Below are 20,658 nucleotides of genomic sequence, written 5' to 3' on the forward strand. Positions count from 1 at the left end.
TGGAAGAACACAAACATCATCTTAATACACAAAAAAGAAGATGACAAGGGCTTGAAGAATTACAGGCCGATCAGCTTGCTCTTTGCAGTATACAAGCTATTAACAAAGGTAATTGCTAACAGAGTAAAGCAGAACATAGGAATTCAATCAACCAAAAGAAAAAGTGGGATTTCGAACAGGCTACTCAACAATCGACTACGTTCACACTATTATTCAGGTAATAGAGGAATGCTCAGTATATAACCAACCACTCTACATAGCCTTCATAGATTACGAGAAGGCGTTTGATTCAGTAGAAATATCCGTCGTCATGCAGACACTGGGAAATCAGGGCGTCGATGAAGTATGTATAAACATCCTGGAATAAATCTACAGGGGATCAACTGCTACCATAGTGCTTCATAAAGAAAGCAACAGAATACCAATCGAGAAGGGTGTAAGCGCAGGGGGACACAATCTCCCCAATGTTATTTACCGCGTGCTTACATGAGGTTTTCAAAAGCCTAGAATGGGAAGAGTTAAGGTAAGAGTACCTTAGTACCCTGCTTTTCGCTGATGAAATTGCATTGCTGAGTAAATCAGGGGACGAATGGCAACCCATGATTACCGAAGTAGACAAGGAAAGAAGAAAGTTGGGTCTTAAATTTAATCTACAGAAAACCAAAGTAATGTACAACTTCGGAAAAGAGCAGCGCTTCGAATTAGGTAATAGTGCACTTCAAGTTGCAAAAGACTATGTCTGCAAAGGGCAGGAATAACCGCGGAGCCTAAGCACGAGATTGAAGTAACTAGAAGAATAAGAATGAGGTGGAGCACATTTGACAAGCACTCTCAAATTATCACAGGTAGAGTGCCACTATCCCTCAAGAGGAAGATATATAACAGCTGTATCTTGCCGGTACTTAGCTACGGAGCAGAAACCTACGGAGCAGAAACGGAGCAGAGGGTTCAGCTTAAATTGAGGACGATGCAGCGAGCCATGGAAAGAAAAATGGTAGGTGTAACTTTAAGCGACAAGAAGAGAGCAGAGTGAATTAGGGAACATACGGGGGTTAAGGCTATCATAGCTGAAATGAAGAAGAGGAAATGGACATGGGTGGGCATGTAGTGCATAGACAGAATAACCGCTGGTTATTAAGGGTAACTAACTGAATTCCCAGAGAAGGCAAGCGGATTGGAGGGAAACGGAAGGTTAGGTGGGCAGATGAGATTAAGAAGTTGCTGGTATATATCTCGAGACCCTTGCCACTCCTCCGCGTTGCCTTCGCAAGCCAAATCTCTTAACCCCTTTCAAACATCCGACCAAGAGGTCATGAGCGCATGACGTGCCCAAACAAGTCCAGCCCCGGAGCACACGAGCGGCGTTGTTTTGTTGACCAGCGTTATTTATTGCGAAGCATTTCTTAGCGAACTTCGGCCACTTTGAGCGTATCTATCAATATCTATCTAGCTGCACACGACTTTTTAAGTGCGAATGCACTTTATAAGCGACCCTGAATCCGCCGTCCGCAGTGCGCCTTCTCCTCTCTCCTAGAAACGGCGCGAGGAACGGAGAGGAGCGTCTGTTGTGACAGCGCAGTGACGTCACACCACGTGATTGCGCGCGCTCCGCCCTCCGCTCCGTGGCTGCGCGTGCCTGCGCAGCCAAGACTTGCTCGATATTGGCAAGTTGTCATAGGTATGGATTCAGCGCAGGCATCAAATACGAATGCGATACCTCCAACAACGAGTACAACGCAATCGGATGCGACCATTGCACGCGTCCTTGAAGATGTCGCGCCGGTTGAAGACAAGGCAGCGCGGCGAAGGGCCCGTCATCCCGAGCGCAAGCGGGTGAAGCGGGCCGCGGACATAAACATCATTATAGTGCGAGTTTACTCTCACATATACGCGTAAACTCACCAAGATTTCCCGAGAGTCTAATGGTTCCTGGGAATCGCAATGTGATCACACGGGGGAGTTAACCTTAACTCTTTAGCGAATGCCAACAGATTTTAACTTTACTGCCCCTCATAGCATAACCCCGTCCATTCGCACTTAACCATGTTCACCCTCAGGGAAGTGCTCGGGAACTTTTTTTTTAGCTCTCCTGGCCGTTTAGATAATGGTATCGGTACCAAACTTGCTGTGGCATAATATGCCTGTATGAAGAACATGTTTGACTAGTCATAACTTGAAAGTCATGACATGCATGTCATGAATATCATGATATATATTGCATGACTCTGCAGCTATTGTGGTGGTTTCATTCACATGGCATATTGCGAAACTGGTCTGGTATGACATTATTGCATTGCCTAGCATGAAAATCATGACATGTGTGTCATGTAACAACATGACTAAATGCCACGCTCATGCGCTCGCGGCCGTTTCGCTAGCGTAACATTTACGAAATTGGGTATTACAGTACGTGATAGATAACCCAGGTATGTGAATGGTGCAAACATGATAATTAGGAGATGCGTGTCATGCAACAATATGACTACATTTCATGCTCTTGATGCGCTCGCGGCCGTCTCGCTGGCTTCACATGTACCAAAGTCAGTACAATGTGACGTGAACGGACGACATAGGAAAATGACACATCCAAACATTATAATCACGACATCCGTGTAATGTAACAACATGTATACATGCCACAATCATGATGCGCTCACGGCCGTTTTGCTGGATTCACATATACATAATTTGGTATTACGTGACGCCAACGAATGACGAAGGTACGTGAGTGGTGCAAATATAATAATCGTGAGATGTGTGTCATGTGAGAACATGACTACATGCCAAAGTCGAGGCGCAAATACATTTCGATATGACGCGGTTCGCGTACTCGCCGGTGTTCATTTTGCCGCGTCACGCAGCGTTGCCACGCCAGGCGCCGGTCCTGCCATATACTCGCAGGCGCGCGCCGCTCTGCGTTACTTTCATGCATACGTGTTTTAGCGCGTCCGGCGTCCCTCCTTCACGAAAAGAGGGAGACGCAGTCTTGTCTGGGTAACGCATCAGCATAGAGTGATGTTACTCAAAGGCAACGGCGCGAAATGCAGCATGTCGCATTTCGCGCCGCTTGCCGTCGGGCCACGCCGACGGACGCTGGTCGCGCCTGGCATCAGACTATAGAGTGCTCCCGTTTTGCTAACCTGAAGTCGGCGTGCCCAGCGTGCGCGCGCGTCAACGCTACATAGGAGTAGATTGGGTTTTAAGTGTGAATACACTTTATAAGCGACCCCAAACCATCCACCGCCATTGGCGGCGTCCGCAGTCTTCTCTCTATCTTTAAAAGAAAGAGGACTTGGCGGGCCGCAGCGCGACGCTCTACCGAATAAGCCACGGACGCGACGCTGATATCGGTGTCAGTAACGCGCCTTATATCTTTAACACCGCTGCGCGCGTCCCCCTCCCCCTTCGCTCGCTCCTCCGCTCTCCTCGCTCGCTGCAGCTGCGCGCGCACCCCTCTCTCTCGCGCGCCCACCTTCTCTCTCAGTCTCCAGTCGAGAGCGGGGCGTGCGATGGATGACCCGGAGGCAACGCTACCATCAACAACCAATGCAGTACAACCGAATGCCAGCACTGCACCCGTCGTTGGAGGTGACGGTACCGCGGTGGTTTCGCCGACGTTGGAAGACAAGGCGGCGCTGCGAAGGGCTCGTGAGACCGAACGTAAGCGGGCGAAGTGTGCAGCGGATGCCGAACTGCGTGCTCACGAGGCCGAGTGCAAGCGGGCGAAGCGTGCAGCGGATGCCGAACAGCGCGCTCGCGAGGCCGAGGACAAGCGGGCGAAGCGTGCAGAGGATGCCGAACTTCGCGCTCGCGAGGCCGAGGGCAAGCGGGCGAAGCGTGCAGCGGATGGTGAACTGCGCGCTCGCGAGGCCGAGATGAGGCGTCAGCATCGAGCCGCGCACGCGGCCCAAGAAGCGGAACGACAACGCAGGCGTCAGGCGGAGAAGGGCGATGAAGGCCGGCGTCAAGACGCCGCTCGCAATCGTCAACGGCGAGTGGACGTTCCCGAAGCCGTTCGAGCCAGTGAACGTGCCGCGCGATGACGTGTCTGTCTCTCGAGTTTCCGACCATGATCAACGGTGGCTTCATAGACTTGGCGTTCAGTAGGAACTGTACGGTCCGCTCCGTCTTGCCGGATCCGCTCGCCGTACATTTCTCGGTTCACAAAGCGCATGTACTAACCGTGAGCTAAAACGATAACACGAATAGGTGCTAATATGTAGTGTAGTTTGTGTATGTGTGTGTGTGACGCGCTCGCGATGTGTGCATTTAATGCATCGTACGAAAATTTCGAAGTGTAAATAAATAATACTTCGTATATAATGTATCTGTGCACAAATGCTTCATGACAAACAACACTTAAAATCATTATTTACACTTTATTCATCATCATCAGTAATAAATTTCCCAAGCATTTCCCCGACGGTGAACATGGTTAAGTGCGAATGCACGGGGTGATGCTATGAGGGGGAGTAAAGTTAAAATCCGTTGGCATTCGCCAGTGAGTTAACGTAAACTCTCCCGTGTGATCAAATTGCGATTCCCAGGAACCATTACACCATAAAGGCACCATAGTGTGCTTAAAAAATATAATAGTGCGAATTAATAAATACCCCTCATAGCATCACCCCATGCATTCGCACTTAACCATGTTAACCCTCGGGGAAATGCTTGGGAGTTTTTTCATGATGTGCTCACAGCCGTTTTGCTAGCTCCACACATATCAAATTTGGTGTTAAGTGACGTGAATGGATGGCGAAAGTATTTGACTGGTGCAAAGATGATAATCCTGACACGCTTGGGATGTTAGAACATGGCAACATACCACGCTCATTGCGTGCTTGCGGTCGTTTCTCTAGCTCTACATATTGTCGCAGTACAACGCGAACCAAAGGCAGATAAACGTTGGCACAGCGACTCTTAGCAGCCGAACAGCAAGATCACCTTCTTTTTCTTCAATCAGCCAGAGCTCCACTACCTGGTGTCCGCCAAAACCCCTTATCGTCGTTTTGGTCCACCAGTCCACACGTGTCATTTGCCCCTCCTCTTAATTAGCATCGCCCCGATGCTAAACCAGTAGTGCAGTTTTTTTGTCTGTTCTTTAGGAAGTGTCTAGCGCCGTCACTGCCTTTCATAAGGCTACATGCGCACAACGTGAACTAGTTCAGGACGGTGCTGGCGAAGCCTCGTACTATATGAACTGTCGGGGACGACCTCGTAAGTAACATCACTCAGTCATCGCAGTACTAGATATGGCCCAAAGTGTCTCCTTAGGAGCTTTTCAGAGAGTCCTCGATTAGTATGGGCGTCCAAACCTATACTCTGTCGCCGATCGGTAAACGACTGTTCTGCGGCGAGAATTGTAGCGGCTCGCGTCATACTCTTGTTGTTGCTGGATTCGCAGGCGTGCTAGTTGCCTTGCTTCTGCCGCTCGTTCTGTAAACATCTCGGCGTCCGGTTCGATGTCGCCGCATTCGTGCGCTAGCATCGCATCTCACATGGTTCGTACTTCCCTTCCATGAATTAGGCTGAACGGGGTCATCTGGCTTGTTTCTTGCTTGGCAGTGTTGTATGCAAACGTGATATATGGTAAGATTTCGTCCCAATTTGTGTGTTCCAAGTCTACGTACATAGAAAGCATGTCTTCAACTGTTTTGTTCAGACGCTCTGTAAGCCCGTTCGTTTGCGGGTGGTAGGCGGTGGTCTTACGATGGGTTGTTCCACGCAGCATGAGTACTTGTTCTAAAAGAGCTGCCGTAAATGCGGTTCCTCTATCTGTCATTACGATGCTTGGTGGAGCATGCCGCAGGACAACTTTCTCGATGAAAAATTGTGCCACCTCCGCTGCTGTAGCTCTCTGGATAGCCTTTGTTTCAGCATAACGGGTAAGGTAATCAGTCGCGACAATAACCCAGCGGTTCCCAGCAGTAGAAGTAGGAAGTGGGCACAAAATATCCATGCCAATCTAGTCGAAAGGTGTTCTTGGGACCTGCACTGGCTGCAGGAGGCCAGCTGGTTTAGTCGGCGGTGACTTCCGTCGCTGGCAGTCGAGGCAAGTACGAACATGGTGTTTTACAGCTATGGTCAGTCTTGGCCAGAAGTAGCGCTGCCATACTCTGGCCAACGTTCTTGTGTAACCTAAGTGGCCTGAAGTAACCTCGTTGTGGCATGCTTCGAGTACTTCGGAGCGAAGGGCTGCTGGGATGACGAGCAAATACGCAGATCCTGTCGAAGAGAAGTTCTTTTGTATAGTACTCCGCTCCGTAAGCAAAATGATGACAGCGCTCTTACAAAAACAGTTGGTGCCTTCTGAGATCTTCCCTCCAGGTAATAATTAGGGCAAGTAACTCAGGGTCGCCACGTTGTTGCTGTGCAATAGCGGTTGAGTCAAGCACACCGAGAAATGCTGTTTCCTCCTTATCGGGTAGAGTTGCCGATTCAATGGGTGAGCGGGATAGACAGTCGGCGTCCATGTGGCCCTTTCCTGACTTGTGTACGACAGTCATGTCGTACTCCTGCAGCCTGAGACTCCAATGGGCTAATCTCCCGGTAGGATCTTTAAGATTTGTCAACCAACACAGTGAGTGGTGGTCGCTGATGACTTTGAAAGGGCGGCCGTATAAATACGGGCTAAATTTTGTGACCGCCCATACCACGGCGAGGCATTCCTTCTCAGTCGTGGAGTAATTAGTCTCGGCGCGTGTTAGTGTTCGGCTTGCATGGGCGATTACTTTTTCTGTGCCCTCTTGCAGCTGCACAAGCACAGCTCCCAAACCAATATTGCTTGCATCAGTGTGTAGCATCGTTGGGGCTTTCTCACCAAAGTGGGCAAGCACTGGAGGCGTCTGTAGTCGCTGGCGAAGGCTCTTAAAAGCAGCTTCCTCTTCGTTGTTCCATTGTAAAGCAACGCCTTCTCTCGTTAGCCGGGTCAACGGTGATGCGATGCGTGCGAACTCCGCGATGAATCGCCTATAATACGCACATAGTCTGTGGAATCGTCGGACAGCCTTCTTATCAGTCGGCACCGGGAAATTTTGCATCACTTGACGTGAATAAATGGCGAAGGTAAACGACACACCCGAACATGATAATCATGACATGGAAGTCATGTACGGCATCTCTTACGTCGACCTTTTAACGTTGTGCTGATTTTAATGTGTTATATCAGCATTTCTCATTCATGCATCGCATATAATTGATTCCCACTGTACGTGGCATCGGCCAATTTTTTTTTGTGGTCTTCTACCTGTTTATGCGGGATCGTTTGGAAATGCTGGCTTTGACACAGTAAAAAAGATGAGCACAATGAGTGCACGAAGCAGTAGGATTGTTCCACGGCGGTTGTCTGCTCGATGCGCTGACCGCGGGGACACGAACGCATTCGAAACACCGACACATTAGCCCCGCTTTTCGATGCAATTCACGGGAAACAAAAAACGGAAAGAAGACGCTTACATTCTCTCATTGCGTCTCTTTATTTTTCAGAGTCCTATTAATCATTTCAAGCAACAAATTGCCTTCTTAAAAAATTGTCAGCCTATCCACGGAGTGAATGATGGAGAGTGGGGCGAAGCATTCGTCCGTTCGTTCGTTCTTGCTTCCACTCGTCCATGCGTCCGTCTGTGTAACCATCTAAGTGTCTACCCGCTCATCCGTGCGTGCGTCTGCTCGTGCGTCCGTCCGTGTGTTCGTCCATGCATCCACACCTGCGTCCGTTCACGCGTCCATCCATGCATCTGTCTGTGTGTCCGTTCGTCCATCTATTCAACACTACAAGTACCACTACCTCGCATCTTTTCATCATATATTCCCCATATAAAAGCACCACCATTCAGCGGACAATCCAAGGACTACACGAGAGGTGGCACACGCACACTTTCTTACGGCTTGCGCTTCGGGTCTACTTCCCACCTTTAATTACCTCAAGTTCATGATATATTCTAGTTCACTGTATTCATGGCACTGCGGCCCAACGCTCGCCAAACCTTTCTAAAACCGAGGAGGTTACGCCTAGCGAGTATAATGAAGCAATCTTTTCCTGTCAGATAAAGCTCAATGTACATGCCAATGGCTGCTAATGGAAAATGAGAGGCAGGAGAATTCGGCTTTTACTTTCTTACGGCTTGCGCTTCGTATCTACTTCCCACCATTAACCACCTCGAGTCCGTAGTATATACTATTTCATTGTATTCATGGCACTGCGGCTCAACGCTCGCTAAAACTTTCTAAAACTAAGGAGGTTACACCCAGCGAGTATAACGTAGCAACCATTTCTTGTCAGATAGTGCTCATTGTACATGCAATTGGCTTCTAATGAGGACTGCAGCGTGCGTGTTAACTAAAAGCCAAATGCTCCTGTCTCTCATTCCGCATTAGCAGCCATTGACATGTACATTGAGCACTAATTTTTATTTTTCAACAACGCAAAGAAGAAATCTCTCACCGGTGCCACCACGGAGGTCAAAATGTTGTACTTGTTACACACTACAACGGCTACGAAGAACGAACGGGTGCCGCTATAAGGAGCTTCGCCCTTAAACTTGGCAGATCCCACGTGACAGAGGAAATCAATGATATGCCAAGCACGAGTGAGAAAGGTTGATATGCCATTTTAAAATCAGCGCGACGGTACGAGGCGGAGGTAAATTATGCCGTACATGACTTCCGCGTCATGACTATCATGTTTGGATGTGTCGTTTTCCTTCGTCGTATATTCACTTCACGTGCTACCAAATTTAGTATAAGTGTAGATAGCGAAACCACCGCGAGCATGCTAAGAGTGTGGTATGTTGTCATGTTGTTACATGACACGCGTGTCAGGATTATTATGTTTGCACCAGTCATACACTTTTGTCATTCGTTGACGTCATTTAACACCCAATTTGGTATAAGTGGAGCTAGAAAAACTGCCGCGAGCGCATCATGAAGGGCCCAATATACTCCAATGTAGCATCGACGCGCGCGTACGCTAGGCACAGCGACGCTACGTTAGAAAAACGCGAGCATTCTGACACCCCATGACCAGCGCGACCAGCGTCCGTCGGCGCGGCCCGATGGCAATCGGTGCGAAATGCGGCATGCTGCATTTCGCGCCGATGCGTTACCTAGACAACACTGCGTCTTCCTCTCTTCGTGACGCAGGGATGCCGAACGCGCTGTAACGCTTATGCGTCAAAGCAATGCAGTGCGGCGCGCGCCTTCGAGTATATGGCAGGACCGGTGCCTGGCGTCGCAAGGCTGGCGTGACCTGTCGAAAGGAGCGCCGGTGAGTACGCGCAAGGCAAGTTGAAACGCATTTGCGCCTTGACTGTGGCATGTAGTCATGTTCTCACAAGACACACATCTCATGATTATTATGTTTGCACCAGTCACATACCTTCGTCATCCATTGACATCACGCATTACCGAATTTGGCTTCGGTGAAGCTAGCGGAACGGCCGCGAGCACATCAAAAGTGTGGCATGTAGTCATGTTGTTACATGACACGAATGTCGTGATTATCATGTTCTTATGTGTCATTTACCTATGTCGTCCGTTTGCGTTGCGTAATACCGAGTATTGTACATGTGAGGCTAGCGAAACGGCCGTGAGCGCATCATTAGCGCAGCATGCGGTCATGTTGTTACATGACACGCATCTCATGTTTATAATGTTTGCGCCAGTATCCTACCTTCATCCTCTATTCACGTCCCCGTAATATCATATTTGATAGAAACTAAGTTGGCGAGACGGCCGCGAGCATGCTATGATCGCGGTATGTTGCCAAGTTGTTAAATGACACGCGTGTCAGCATTATCACGTTTGCACGAGTCATATACTTTCGTCATCCAATGACGTCACTGAACACCAAATTTGTATATGTGGAGCTAGCAATGTGCCGCGAGCGCATCATGAAGGGCCGAATACACTCCCATATAGCGTTGACGCACGCGCACGCTGTTGAAAGCGACGCTACGTTAGCAAAACGCGAGCACTCTGTCGTCTGACGCCGTCGCGACCGGAGTGACCAGCGTACGTCGGCGCGGCCCGACTGCAACAGGTGCGTAAAGCAAAATGCTGCATTTTGCGCCAATCCGTTACCCAGACAACACTGCATCTCATTCTTTTCGCGACGGAGGGATGCCGGACGTGCTGAAATGCGCAAGCGTCAAAGCAACGCAGCGCGGCGCGCTCCAACGAGTATATGGCAGGAGAGGCGCCTGGCGCCGCAACGCCGGCGTGACGCGTTGAATGAACACCGGCGAGCACGCGCCCCGCGTCACGTCGAATAGTATCGGCGCCTTGAGTATGGCACGCGGTCATGTTCTCACATGACACACATTTCATGATTATCATGTTTGCACCAGTCACATACTTTCGCCATTGATTGACGTCACGCAATACCAAATTTGGCTTGTGTGAAGCTAGCGAAACGGCCGCGGGCGCATCATGAGTGTGGCATGCAGTCATGTTGTTACATGACACGGGTGTCGTGATTATCATGTTAGTATGTGTAATTTACCTATGTATTTCATTCGCGTCGTGTAGTACAGAGTTTGGTACATGTGAAGCTAGTGAAACAGCCCCAAGACATAATGAGCGTAGCTTGTAGTCATGTTGTTACATGACACGCATCTCAAGTTCATCGTGTTTGCACCAGTATCATAGCTTCGTCATCCTTTCGCGTCCCGTAATACAATGTTTGGTATAAATTAAGCTAGCGAAACGGCCGCCAGCGTATCATTAGCGTGGCATGTAGTCGTGTTACATGGCATGCAACTCATGATTATCAGGTTCGCACCAGCCTCATACTTTCGCCATTCATTCACGTACCGTAATACAAAACTTGGTATATGTGGCGCTAGCGAAACAGCCGCGAGCGCGTCATGAGCTTGGCATGTAGTCATGTCGATACATGAGACGCATGTCATGATTCTAATGTGAGGGTCTGTCCCTTGTGTTTGCCATGCAATCATGTCGTTTCATACCAGTTTTGCAACATGCCATGTAAATGAAACCTCCGCAAGAGCTGCAGGACCATGGAATGTAAATCATGACATTCTTGTATCTATGTCATAATCTTCAAGTTATGACTAGTGAAATGCGTTCTTCATACAGTCATGTTATTCCATACCAAATTTGGTATCGATACCATTATCAAAATGGCCAGGAGAGCTAGAAGTCATAGGCGGCTAGGTAGGTAGATAGATAGATAGATAGATAGATAGATAGATAGATAGGTGATAGATAGATAGATAGATAGATAGATAGATAGATAGATAGATAGATAGATAGATAGATAGATAGATAGATACGCTCATAGTCGCCGAAGTTCGCTAAGAAATGCTTCGCATATAATAATTTTCGCCATGTCACGTGCCAGTTTTCGCAACGTCAGAACAGAGTCGTCTACGTAGAGGACAAACGTCACTGCATTGCTGTGTACGTATGGCCATTGATACGCGCACGTAATGCCCTCAATTTCTTGGCGCGTGCCGGCAGAAGAGAGAGGGAGCATCGTTCATCTTGAAATTTGACCCATGTCCGCAGCGCGTAGCGTTGTAGATTTTGGCAGACGTGATCATGAACGCCTCGTCTACATATTGCGCTTGTCAGCTCAAATTGTCAAACCTGGTGAGAAGCCCTTTAAATAAAGTCGGAGCCTGTTGACTGGCTCTTTGAAGGCAACCTTACCGCAATGACAATAATTGAAATAGTGGTAGTTGCTTAAGTCGTGCCCGGCTCTGTTTACCTTAATCATTTGTGCAGATGTATCATATCAAACCCTTTACGAGAACACAAAGAGAGGGAGAGCTAGACGAGATGGTGAACGTACTCTACTAGGAGAACCACAAGGAAGCGCGGCACATGTGGTTAACGAATAGTCATGCGTTTTTTCTGTAACTATGCCGTGTGCAGGGCTAAAAGTTTTATTTCAAGAAGGTGTTCTGGCACCTTCGCATTTTATTTTGATAGTAGGCTGTGGTGGCACCACCACGTGAGCTAGTCGGGGAGCGTATAGCTTTGTGTTACTGTCTGCAACGTCGTTCCCAATCCGCTCACACTTGCATTTATTGATGCAGCTTCCGCTGTCGCAATGAAAAGTAGGCAACCTATCACATAGTGTCGCTTCTAAGTATTGTTTCAATAGGACCAGCATTCTGAAAGGCAGTGCTTGGAGCGATAGACATTAATGTGGCCATGTTGCTGTACGCGCAGAGAGTGCACTCATTACTCTCATAAAAGCACCGCATAGCTTTCAATCGCTCGCTTTTTTGGGCGAAGGTGTCATGTGTGATATTTGGTTACTAATAACGCATTCTTATTGCAGATAATAGGCCACGAGTTCATGCACGCATTCGACGTATCAACCTTGGAAGACTATTGGGGGACGGAAGAGATCAGAAATGAGTACACTAAGCGTGCGCTCTGCTTGCGGAGATCGCATAGATCTGTCGTGAGTATTGCTTTTGTCTCCGACTGTTTACAAGTGTACACACACACACACACACACACACACATATATATATATATATATATATATATATATATATATTGTCACGCGGTTGTGACACACGCAGCACTTGAGAGGAAGCACACAGGAGTCAGGGCGATGTCGGGCGAACTGTTTATTGGTTGAACTTGTGCCCAGCAAAACAAGGCCAAACACAACTCACAGCAACAGCGGCGTGACCAGTCGTCGGTCAACGGAAAAAGACTGACTAGTGGCGCACTGCGCCGGCTTTTTATACACGCGTCATATCGCGTTCTCGATTTATTTCTGGAGCTCCAGAAGTTATTAAATGTGCGCGTCAAGCTTGCAAAGTTTCAAGAATGATCCACACGGTTCCAGAGTGGCATGCAAGATAAACGCGGCCTGCGTTGCGCTTAACAGAAAGTGATAACAATGCTCCCCGCAAACAATCACAACGAGCGCGCGTGTCACTGGAAAGTGATAGCGGCTTTCTTCGTAAACCAAAAGAACCGCACGTGTCAATATATTGTGACAGTGAGATGCCGTTATTTACAAGAGAAGATGAATGCGAGAGTCAAGGAATCTGGCAGATCACCGCTCGTGCCAAGTTCGTTGTCCTCTTCTTCCACACGTCCCCACACTATCGTAGCAATTCCAATTCCCCCTTTGCAGACGATGCCCACCGGGCGAGGTACGCTTCGTTGCGATAATGATAGCGTTTTAAACGGGCGACATGAACGACGTTGGTCTTGCTTGGGTGGTGGCCAGTTAACAACAGCCGAGATATCACGCAGGTGCCATCTCTGAGACGTTCCAGGACAACTAATGGACCAGTTTAGTTGGCAAGAAACTTTTGGCCGCGCTTGCGAAGCGGCGTCCAAAGCCGCACCAAATACCCTTTCTCAAACAATACGGGCTGGTGAATTCTGTCGTAACGGTTCTTAGAGCGTTTTGGGGAGACGAAAGTTCGAAGACAGGTCATGCGCCAGGCCCATAGGTGGATACTTTGAGAGACTACTTACTCCCACTCACTCACCACAATTTTTTCAGCCTTCATCCTCACTCACCTTCATACTCACGACCACTCCCACTCTTAGGCCCTCACTCACGTTCATACTCATGCCTACTCCTACTCACTCCTACTCACTCACGTTCATACTCACTTCGTCTCACACTCAAAGTACTTACTCACGTTCAAACTCACTCCTTCTCCCACTCAAAGTACTTACTCACATTTATACTCACTCCTACTCGCACTCATGAGTACTCCCTCACGTTCATACTCACTCCTTTTCACACTCAGAGAACTCACTCAGGTTCATACTCACTCCTACTGACACTCACAAGCTCTCACTCAATCCTACTCGCATTGATGAATATTCACTCATGTTCATACTCACGGATACTCACACTGATGAGTACTCACTCAAGTTCACATTCACATCTACTCACACTCACGCGTACTCACTCACGTTCATACTCACTCATACTCACATTCAAAGTACTCACTCACGTTCATACTCACCCTTACTCATACTCGCAACACTCACTCACGTTCATACTCAATTCTAATCACGCTCAGAGTAGTCACTCACGTTCATACTCACTCTTATTCACGCTCAGAATACTCGTTCACTTTCTTACTCACACCTACTCACACTCATGAGCACCCACTCACGTTCATACTCACTTCTACTCCCACTGAAAGTACTCATTCACGTCCATACTCACGCTTACTCATACTGATGAGTACTCACTCACGTTCTGCTCACTCCTACTCATACACATCAGTACTCACTCACACTCACCACGTTCAAATGAGTATGAATGAGCGTGAGTGAGTATACTCATGAGTGAGTATGCCGAGCTATGGCCAGGCCTCTTCTGCGCGGCAAATAGTTTCTGCGAGAGTAGGTTGATCAGTCTCAGAAAAAGGAAGAATAGTGTCAAGAGCTGTGCGGGGTCGGAGTGCGTAGAGCAGATAAAATGGACTGTATCTCATTGTTTCGTGCTGTGCAGTGTTGTAGAGGCGAAAGTTATAAATTGCAAGATCGCATCCCATGTTTTGTGTCCGCAATCAACATACACGAAATCATGTTGACGAGAGTCCTATTAGTTTGTTCCGTCAAACCATTAGCCAGCCGGTTATAAGGAGTAGTGTGACGGAAATGGCACGAAGCGAGACGAAGGAGGTCTTCAACTACATCGGCGACAAATCGCCGCCCGCGGGCAGTGATGATGACACGGTGGGATCCATGGCGTAATATAATGTGCGACAGCATGAAATGTGAAACTTGAGTGGCCGTTGCCGCAGGAATCGCCGCAGTTTCGGCGTAGCGTGTCAGGTAGTCAACGCCCACAATAATCCATCGGTTGCCGTCCGTTGATCGCGGAAAAGGGCCGAGCAGGTCAACACCGACGACGTCAAATGGTGAACGCGGGGGTGCTATGGGAATAAGTAGTGCGGCTGTCGGAGTTGTAGGATACTTGGCGTTGACATTGCTCTCAGCTTGCAACATATGCAGTCACACTTTTACGCATCTTCGTCCAGAAGAAGCGTTCTTGCATGCGATAAAATGTCACAGAAAAAACTCATATGGCAAGATGTTGGGTCGTCATGCACTACTCGAAGTATGTGTTGTCGCACACTGGTAGGCACAACTACAAGCAGGCGAGGGCCTACGTCGGAATAATTCTTTTTGTAAAGAATGCCATCCTTTACGACAAAACCACGTTGACCGCTCGTTTCGAAAATAAAAAAAGAAGCGAGACTGTTGTAACTGCGTTGCTCTGCTCGAAAAGTTGTTAGGTCAGGAAACGGAGTATCCTCTACGGCCAAATATTAATGAAAGTTGTCAGCGTCACACTCGGTTGTTGGATGGGGAAACTGTGAAAGGCAATCGGCGCCAGCATAACGACGACCACTCTTGTAACAGAATTCAAAGTCATATTCTTGCAATCGTAATGCCCAACGAGCAAGACGACCAGATGGGTCTCGTAGTCCAGTGAGTCAACATAAGGAATGATGGTCCGTGATAATCGAGAATCGGCGTCCATAGATATTAGAGCGAAACCTCTGCACGGCGAATATGACCGTGAGACACTCCTGCTCTGTGACAGTATAGTTTCGCTCCTGTGTACTTAAACAGCGATCGGCATAGGCAACGATGTGTTCAGTAGATCCATGGCGTGTGACTAAGGCGGTGCCGATACCTACACTACTGGCATCGGTATGAACTTCTGTTGCAGAAAACGGGTCATAATGGTGAAGTACGGTCCTTGACGTAAGAACAAACTGGAGTTGCGAAAAAGACGACTCGCATTCCACTGACCACCGAAGAGATGCGTTCTTGTTGAGTAGGGACGTTAAAGGGTAAGCGAGGTCGGCGAACTTGGGCACGAAGCGACGGAAGTACGAGTATAGGCCCAAAAAGCTTCGCAACTCTCGTACCAACTGAGGCTGTTTGAAGCTGTTGACTGCAGCGACTTTCTGGGTTTACGGTTGAACGCCATGCTTGTCCACTGGTGACGGAGAACGAGAGTCTCACAGCTGCTGAATTGGCTGCTTAGAGTTCAGAGTGAGGTTAGCTCTCTCAAGGCAGTTGAGAACAATGTCTAGACGATGGTTTTGCTCATCGAATGTACGGCCAAAAACTATCATGTCATTCAGGTAGCAAATACAAACTTCCCACTTTAGTCCACGTATTATAGAGTCCATGAAGTGCTCAAACGTGGCTGGAGCATTCCATAGGCCAAAAGCATTACATTGAATTCAAAACGACCATCTGGGGTTATGAAGGCCGTTTTCTCTATGTCATTCGAGTGCATGGGGATTTGCTAATGACCAGATCTCAAATCCACCGAGGAGAAGTACGATGCCGAATGTAAACAATGGATGACGTCATCAATCCTGGGATGTGGGTTGACATCCTTTTTAGTAACAGAGTTGAGCCGTCTGTAGTCCACACAGAATCACCATGTACCATCCTTATTTCAGACAAGAATCACAGGGGCAGCCCAAAGGCTACACGACTCTTGTATGACCCTTTTCTTTAAAATCTCTTTGACCTGTTGAGAAATGACCTTGCGCCCCGCAGATGAGACACGGTATGGTTTCTACCGGATAGGGTGAGCGGATCTTGTGTCAAACCCGTGGTGAGTACGCGGCTCGGGTGCACTTATTTGCTCTTAATTCTGCGCAAAGTCAAATAGAGTAGCATGCTTCGCAAGGACTTCGACCAAAGCTTGACGTTTTTCTGATGATAGCGACTTCTTTACCATACCCAGAAAGTTGGCTTCTGTACAGTGCGCTGCACTAATAGGATGTACGCTCTCGTCGATTAAAGATGCTATTAAACTGTTCGAATTTTGTTCGAAGAGGGCGAGTCGCAATCCGCAGAGTAGCATAGCAGGCTCATTTGAATAGTTCGACACTCTTGAGGCTGATCACCTATCACTGATCTACAGAACACAATGTGGAACAAGCACATTTTTCGTGGCGAAATTGAGAGGAGTGGGCTCCACAAGAACATCAAATGAGCCGGTGTCTGAGGCAGAGGCGTGAACGCGTACGTTCTTCATGGAGTTGGGCGGCAAGACAACATCCTCAATGACGGTGATAGATCCTTGACAGCACCTGGGATTGTCAGTAAATGCCGATAGCATAATCTCGCCAGCATCGCAATCTACAGTAGCACCGCACTCGCGTCTCGCGTAGAAAATCGATCCCCAAGATGATGTCATGGGTGGAGCTGCTCAAGACAGCAAATTCAGCCTCGAACAAGTTGTCGCCCAAAGTGACACTAACAACACACACACCAATCGGGCAAAGCGTCTCCCCGCTCACTGAACGAAATGATGAACTAGTGACCTAGTGAAACATCACTTTATGTCCTAACCGCAATTTAAAGTTAAGACTCATCACTGAAACAGCGACTCCAGTATCTATCAAAGCCATCGTAGGAAGTCCATCAATAAGCACGCGGACCTTATTTTACGTCGAAACAACGGGTGGAGGCATAGGTAGATGTAGTGAAAAATGTTCGGCAACCTCACCTCCATTGGCCGTTTAGCACTCTGAAACACGGTTCGGAAAACACAGTGCAGTTTATTAATGCATCTCCATCATTGTTTCAACTACTTTTTCTTTCTCCTCAGCAGACTACCCACTACCTCGCTTACGCCCCAAGTTTGTCGTGCCAGAAGAAGAAGAAAAGTTTGCCACAGATAAGCCCCCCTGCAGACAAGTGGCCGTGGGCACTTGAAGAAAAAAAATGATCAGACGGAGCTTGTTACAATGGGTGCCAGCTTGATCTTTTGAATGCTGACTGTGTCTTCATGCCCGTTACGCAGGATTGTAAAATGATGTTCAGAGCGCTTGATGACTGCGAAAGGACCGTCACAGCGAGGATGAAGAGCACGGCGAGACGCTTTGACACAAACAAAAACGTGTCAAGATGTCTGTAGGTTTGCCGGCAGAAACACGTCGTTCTTAGTGTGAGCTGAAGTTGGTGATGGGCGCAAGTTTTGCATGAAGATCAGCAGACGCTGGACGAAAGAAGATGGATCCGAAACACTCTGCGTAGTAACGGGGCGGACGAGGTCACCAGGCAAACGGAGTGTGCAGCCATAAACAATCTCGGCTACAGAGCAGGCAAGTTCTGGCCAAAGTGTTGAACGCAGGCTGAGAAGCACGATGGGGAAGTGTGATACCCAATCTTCGGCGTGAGGCTGCGAGGTGAGTGCTGCTTTTAGATGACGGTGGAGTCTCTCTACTTAGCCATTTGATGCTGGATGATACGCAGTTGTGCGAATACGCGCACAACCCAGTAGAGATGTGACAGAGGTAAAAAGCGCTGACTGAAACTGTCTGCCTCGATCAGTAGTCACCGTTGACGGTACTCCGAAATGGCTAATCCAGGTGGTAAGAAAGGTACGTGCAACTGTTTCCGCCGTGATGTCAGGCATTGGAGCTGCTTCAGGCCACCTAGTGTACCTGTCAATACACGTAAGCAAATACGTATTTCTCCGACATGGAGGTAATGACCCGACAATGTCCAAATGAATGGTGTCGAAACGTGCATCAGGGAGGGGGAAGTTTCCCATGGAGCCTTGGTGTGCCGTTGCACTTTGATACGCTGACATGCTCTGCAAGTGCGAACCCAGTCACGAATGTTAGCGCGTATGCGCGGCGATGTAGCGTTCAGTGACCAGATGTTGCGTAGCTCTTACGCCTGGATGGCAAATGGAGGTGAGGGTGTCAAAAACATCACGACGAAGCTGTGAAGACACATAGATTCGAGTGCAGTTGTGTGAAACATCGCACCAGAGCGTAACGTCGTCGTCGGGAAAGTTGAGTAGAGGATCAGAGTCGTGGAAGCTCATCGTCTAATGCCTGTGCCTCCGCGAGCACGCACAATGAAAGGTCGGTAGTGCCTGTCGTGGCATTGATGGTAATACGACTGAAAGCATCCGCGGCACTGTTAAAGCTGCCTTTTACATAACGTATGTCTGTGGTGAATTCGGCAATGAAAGCAAGGTGTTGAAGTTCTCTAGGAGTGTGCGTGGCACTGCAGGATCGTAAAGGCGAAAGAAGGGACTTGTGGTTGGTAAGAATGGCAAATTGTCGCCCTTCAAGGAAGTACCTGAAATGCTTCCCCGCAAGGTAGGCCGCGAGGAGCTCCCGCCCGAAAGTACTGCATCGGCGCTCAGTGTCGCGTAACTTGCGGGAAAAGAAGGAAAAGTGGAGCCCATGCACCATTGATCCATAGGTGAAGAGCGGCCCAAACTGCTTCTGAAGCGTCCACCAAGAGGCTAGGGGAAGCAGTTGGTGAAGGGTGGTGCAGGAGGGTGGCCTAGGCGAGCTTGGTCTTGAAGGCGGCAAAAGGTTGATCGGTGACCATGTCCCAGGGAAGTGCGGCTGACTCGGCTTGCGAAGTCGAGAGTAGTGTTTCCACAGGCTGCAGCAATGTAGAGCATGTAGTGATGAAGCGGCGATAAAAATTTCCCAGTCCGAGAAAACGTCGTAGACTGCGTATGGACGTGGGAGGCGGGTACTCTAGGATAGCTTGAACCTTGTCAGGTAGAGGAGTGATGCCACCTTTAGTGATCTGATGTCCGAGGAATGCTATCTCCGAGACTCTAAATTGACACTTTTTTACACTGATGACAAAATCGTAATCACGCAGTCGAGTGAAAAGCTGACGTAGAGGTGCCTTGTGCGTTTCAGCGTCCTTGCTGGCAACGAGAAGATCGTCGATATAGGCGAAACAAAACAGCAAGCCTCTTGTGACTTCGTGTAAAAAACGCTGAAGTGTCTGAGCTGCGTTTTTCAAACCGAAAGGCATTCGTAAATAATATTAGAGCACAAATGGGGTAATCATTGCAGTTTTGGGGATGTCAGAAGGCTCAACGGCGATCTGGTGATAAACTTTCACAAGATCAATCTTTGAGTATACAGTTGTGCCGGTTAAAAATGTAGTACAGTTCTGAATATTGGGTAACGAGTATCAATCTGGAATGGTGACTGCATTGAGAGCCCAATAATCACCACAGGGTCACCAGTCATTGTTCTTCTTGGGAACCATGTGTAGCGCTGTGACGACCACGAGCTTGATGACGGACGAATGATTTGCAACTGTAACATATGCTCAAACTCGTTGCCGTGGGCAGGATCCGAACCTGCGGCCTTCGAATAACGCGTTCGATGCTCTACCACTGAGCTATCACGACAGCCATCCCCCAGCCACTTTATTGGGTATCTGTGCCAATTTAAACGTGGGAGTGTCAGTCAGCGCCACTAGTAGCCATGGCGGCGAGTGTAACACACTCTTCATGAGCCTGTCTGGCGTCACGTAGCACGTGAACTTATTACTAACTGCCAGCTGACCAATAGTCCCCCGTATACAACCTAAAGGCACCAAGGCACAAAGTCTGCCAGTACGAGACCTTCGTTAATGAATAATAGAAACAAGTGTACACTTAGGGCTCTTTTTTCGTGTTTTTACACAGTATAATGAGATATAACAGACAGTAATGCCAAAGGAGGTACAGGGTAAGTTATTAGGCGAATTGTAATGTAAATGAGAAGAAAGAAAAGTGGGTGAAAAGATAACTTGCCGTGGGCAGGATCCGAGCCTGCGACCTTCGAATAACGCGTTCGATGCTCTACCACTGAGCTACCACGACAGCCATCCCCCCAGCCA

The 20,658-nt window shown here is 48.4% G+C and overlaps 1 protein-coding gene across 2 annotated transcripts in view; it reads left to right on the top strand.

The window, feature by feature from the left end:
• Positions 1-20,658, top strand: part of LOC142803345 (endothelin-converting enzyme homolog) — a 139,728-nt gene that overhangs the window by 93,461 nt on the left and 25,609 nt on the right. For both annotated transcript variants that reach the window (XM_075888462.1, XM_075888463.1), the window contains one exon: positions 12,311-12,436. In XM_075888462.1, coding sequence (XP_075744577.1) covers positions 12,311-12,436 — 126 coding nt within the window. The remainder of the gene's footprint in view (positions 1-12,310; positions 12,437-20,658) is intronic.

Source organism: Rhipicephalus microplus, chromosome 3 (assembly GCF_043290135.1).
Source record: "Rhipicephalus microplus isolate Deutch F79 chromosome 3, USDA_Rmic, whole genome shotgun sequence".
Taxonomy (NCBI): Eukaryota; Metazoa; Arthropoda; class Arachnida; order Ixodida; family Ixodidae; genus Rhipicephalus; species Rhipicephalus microplus.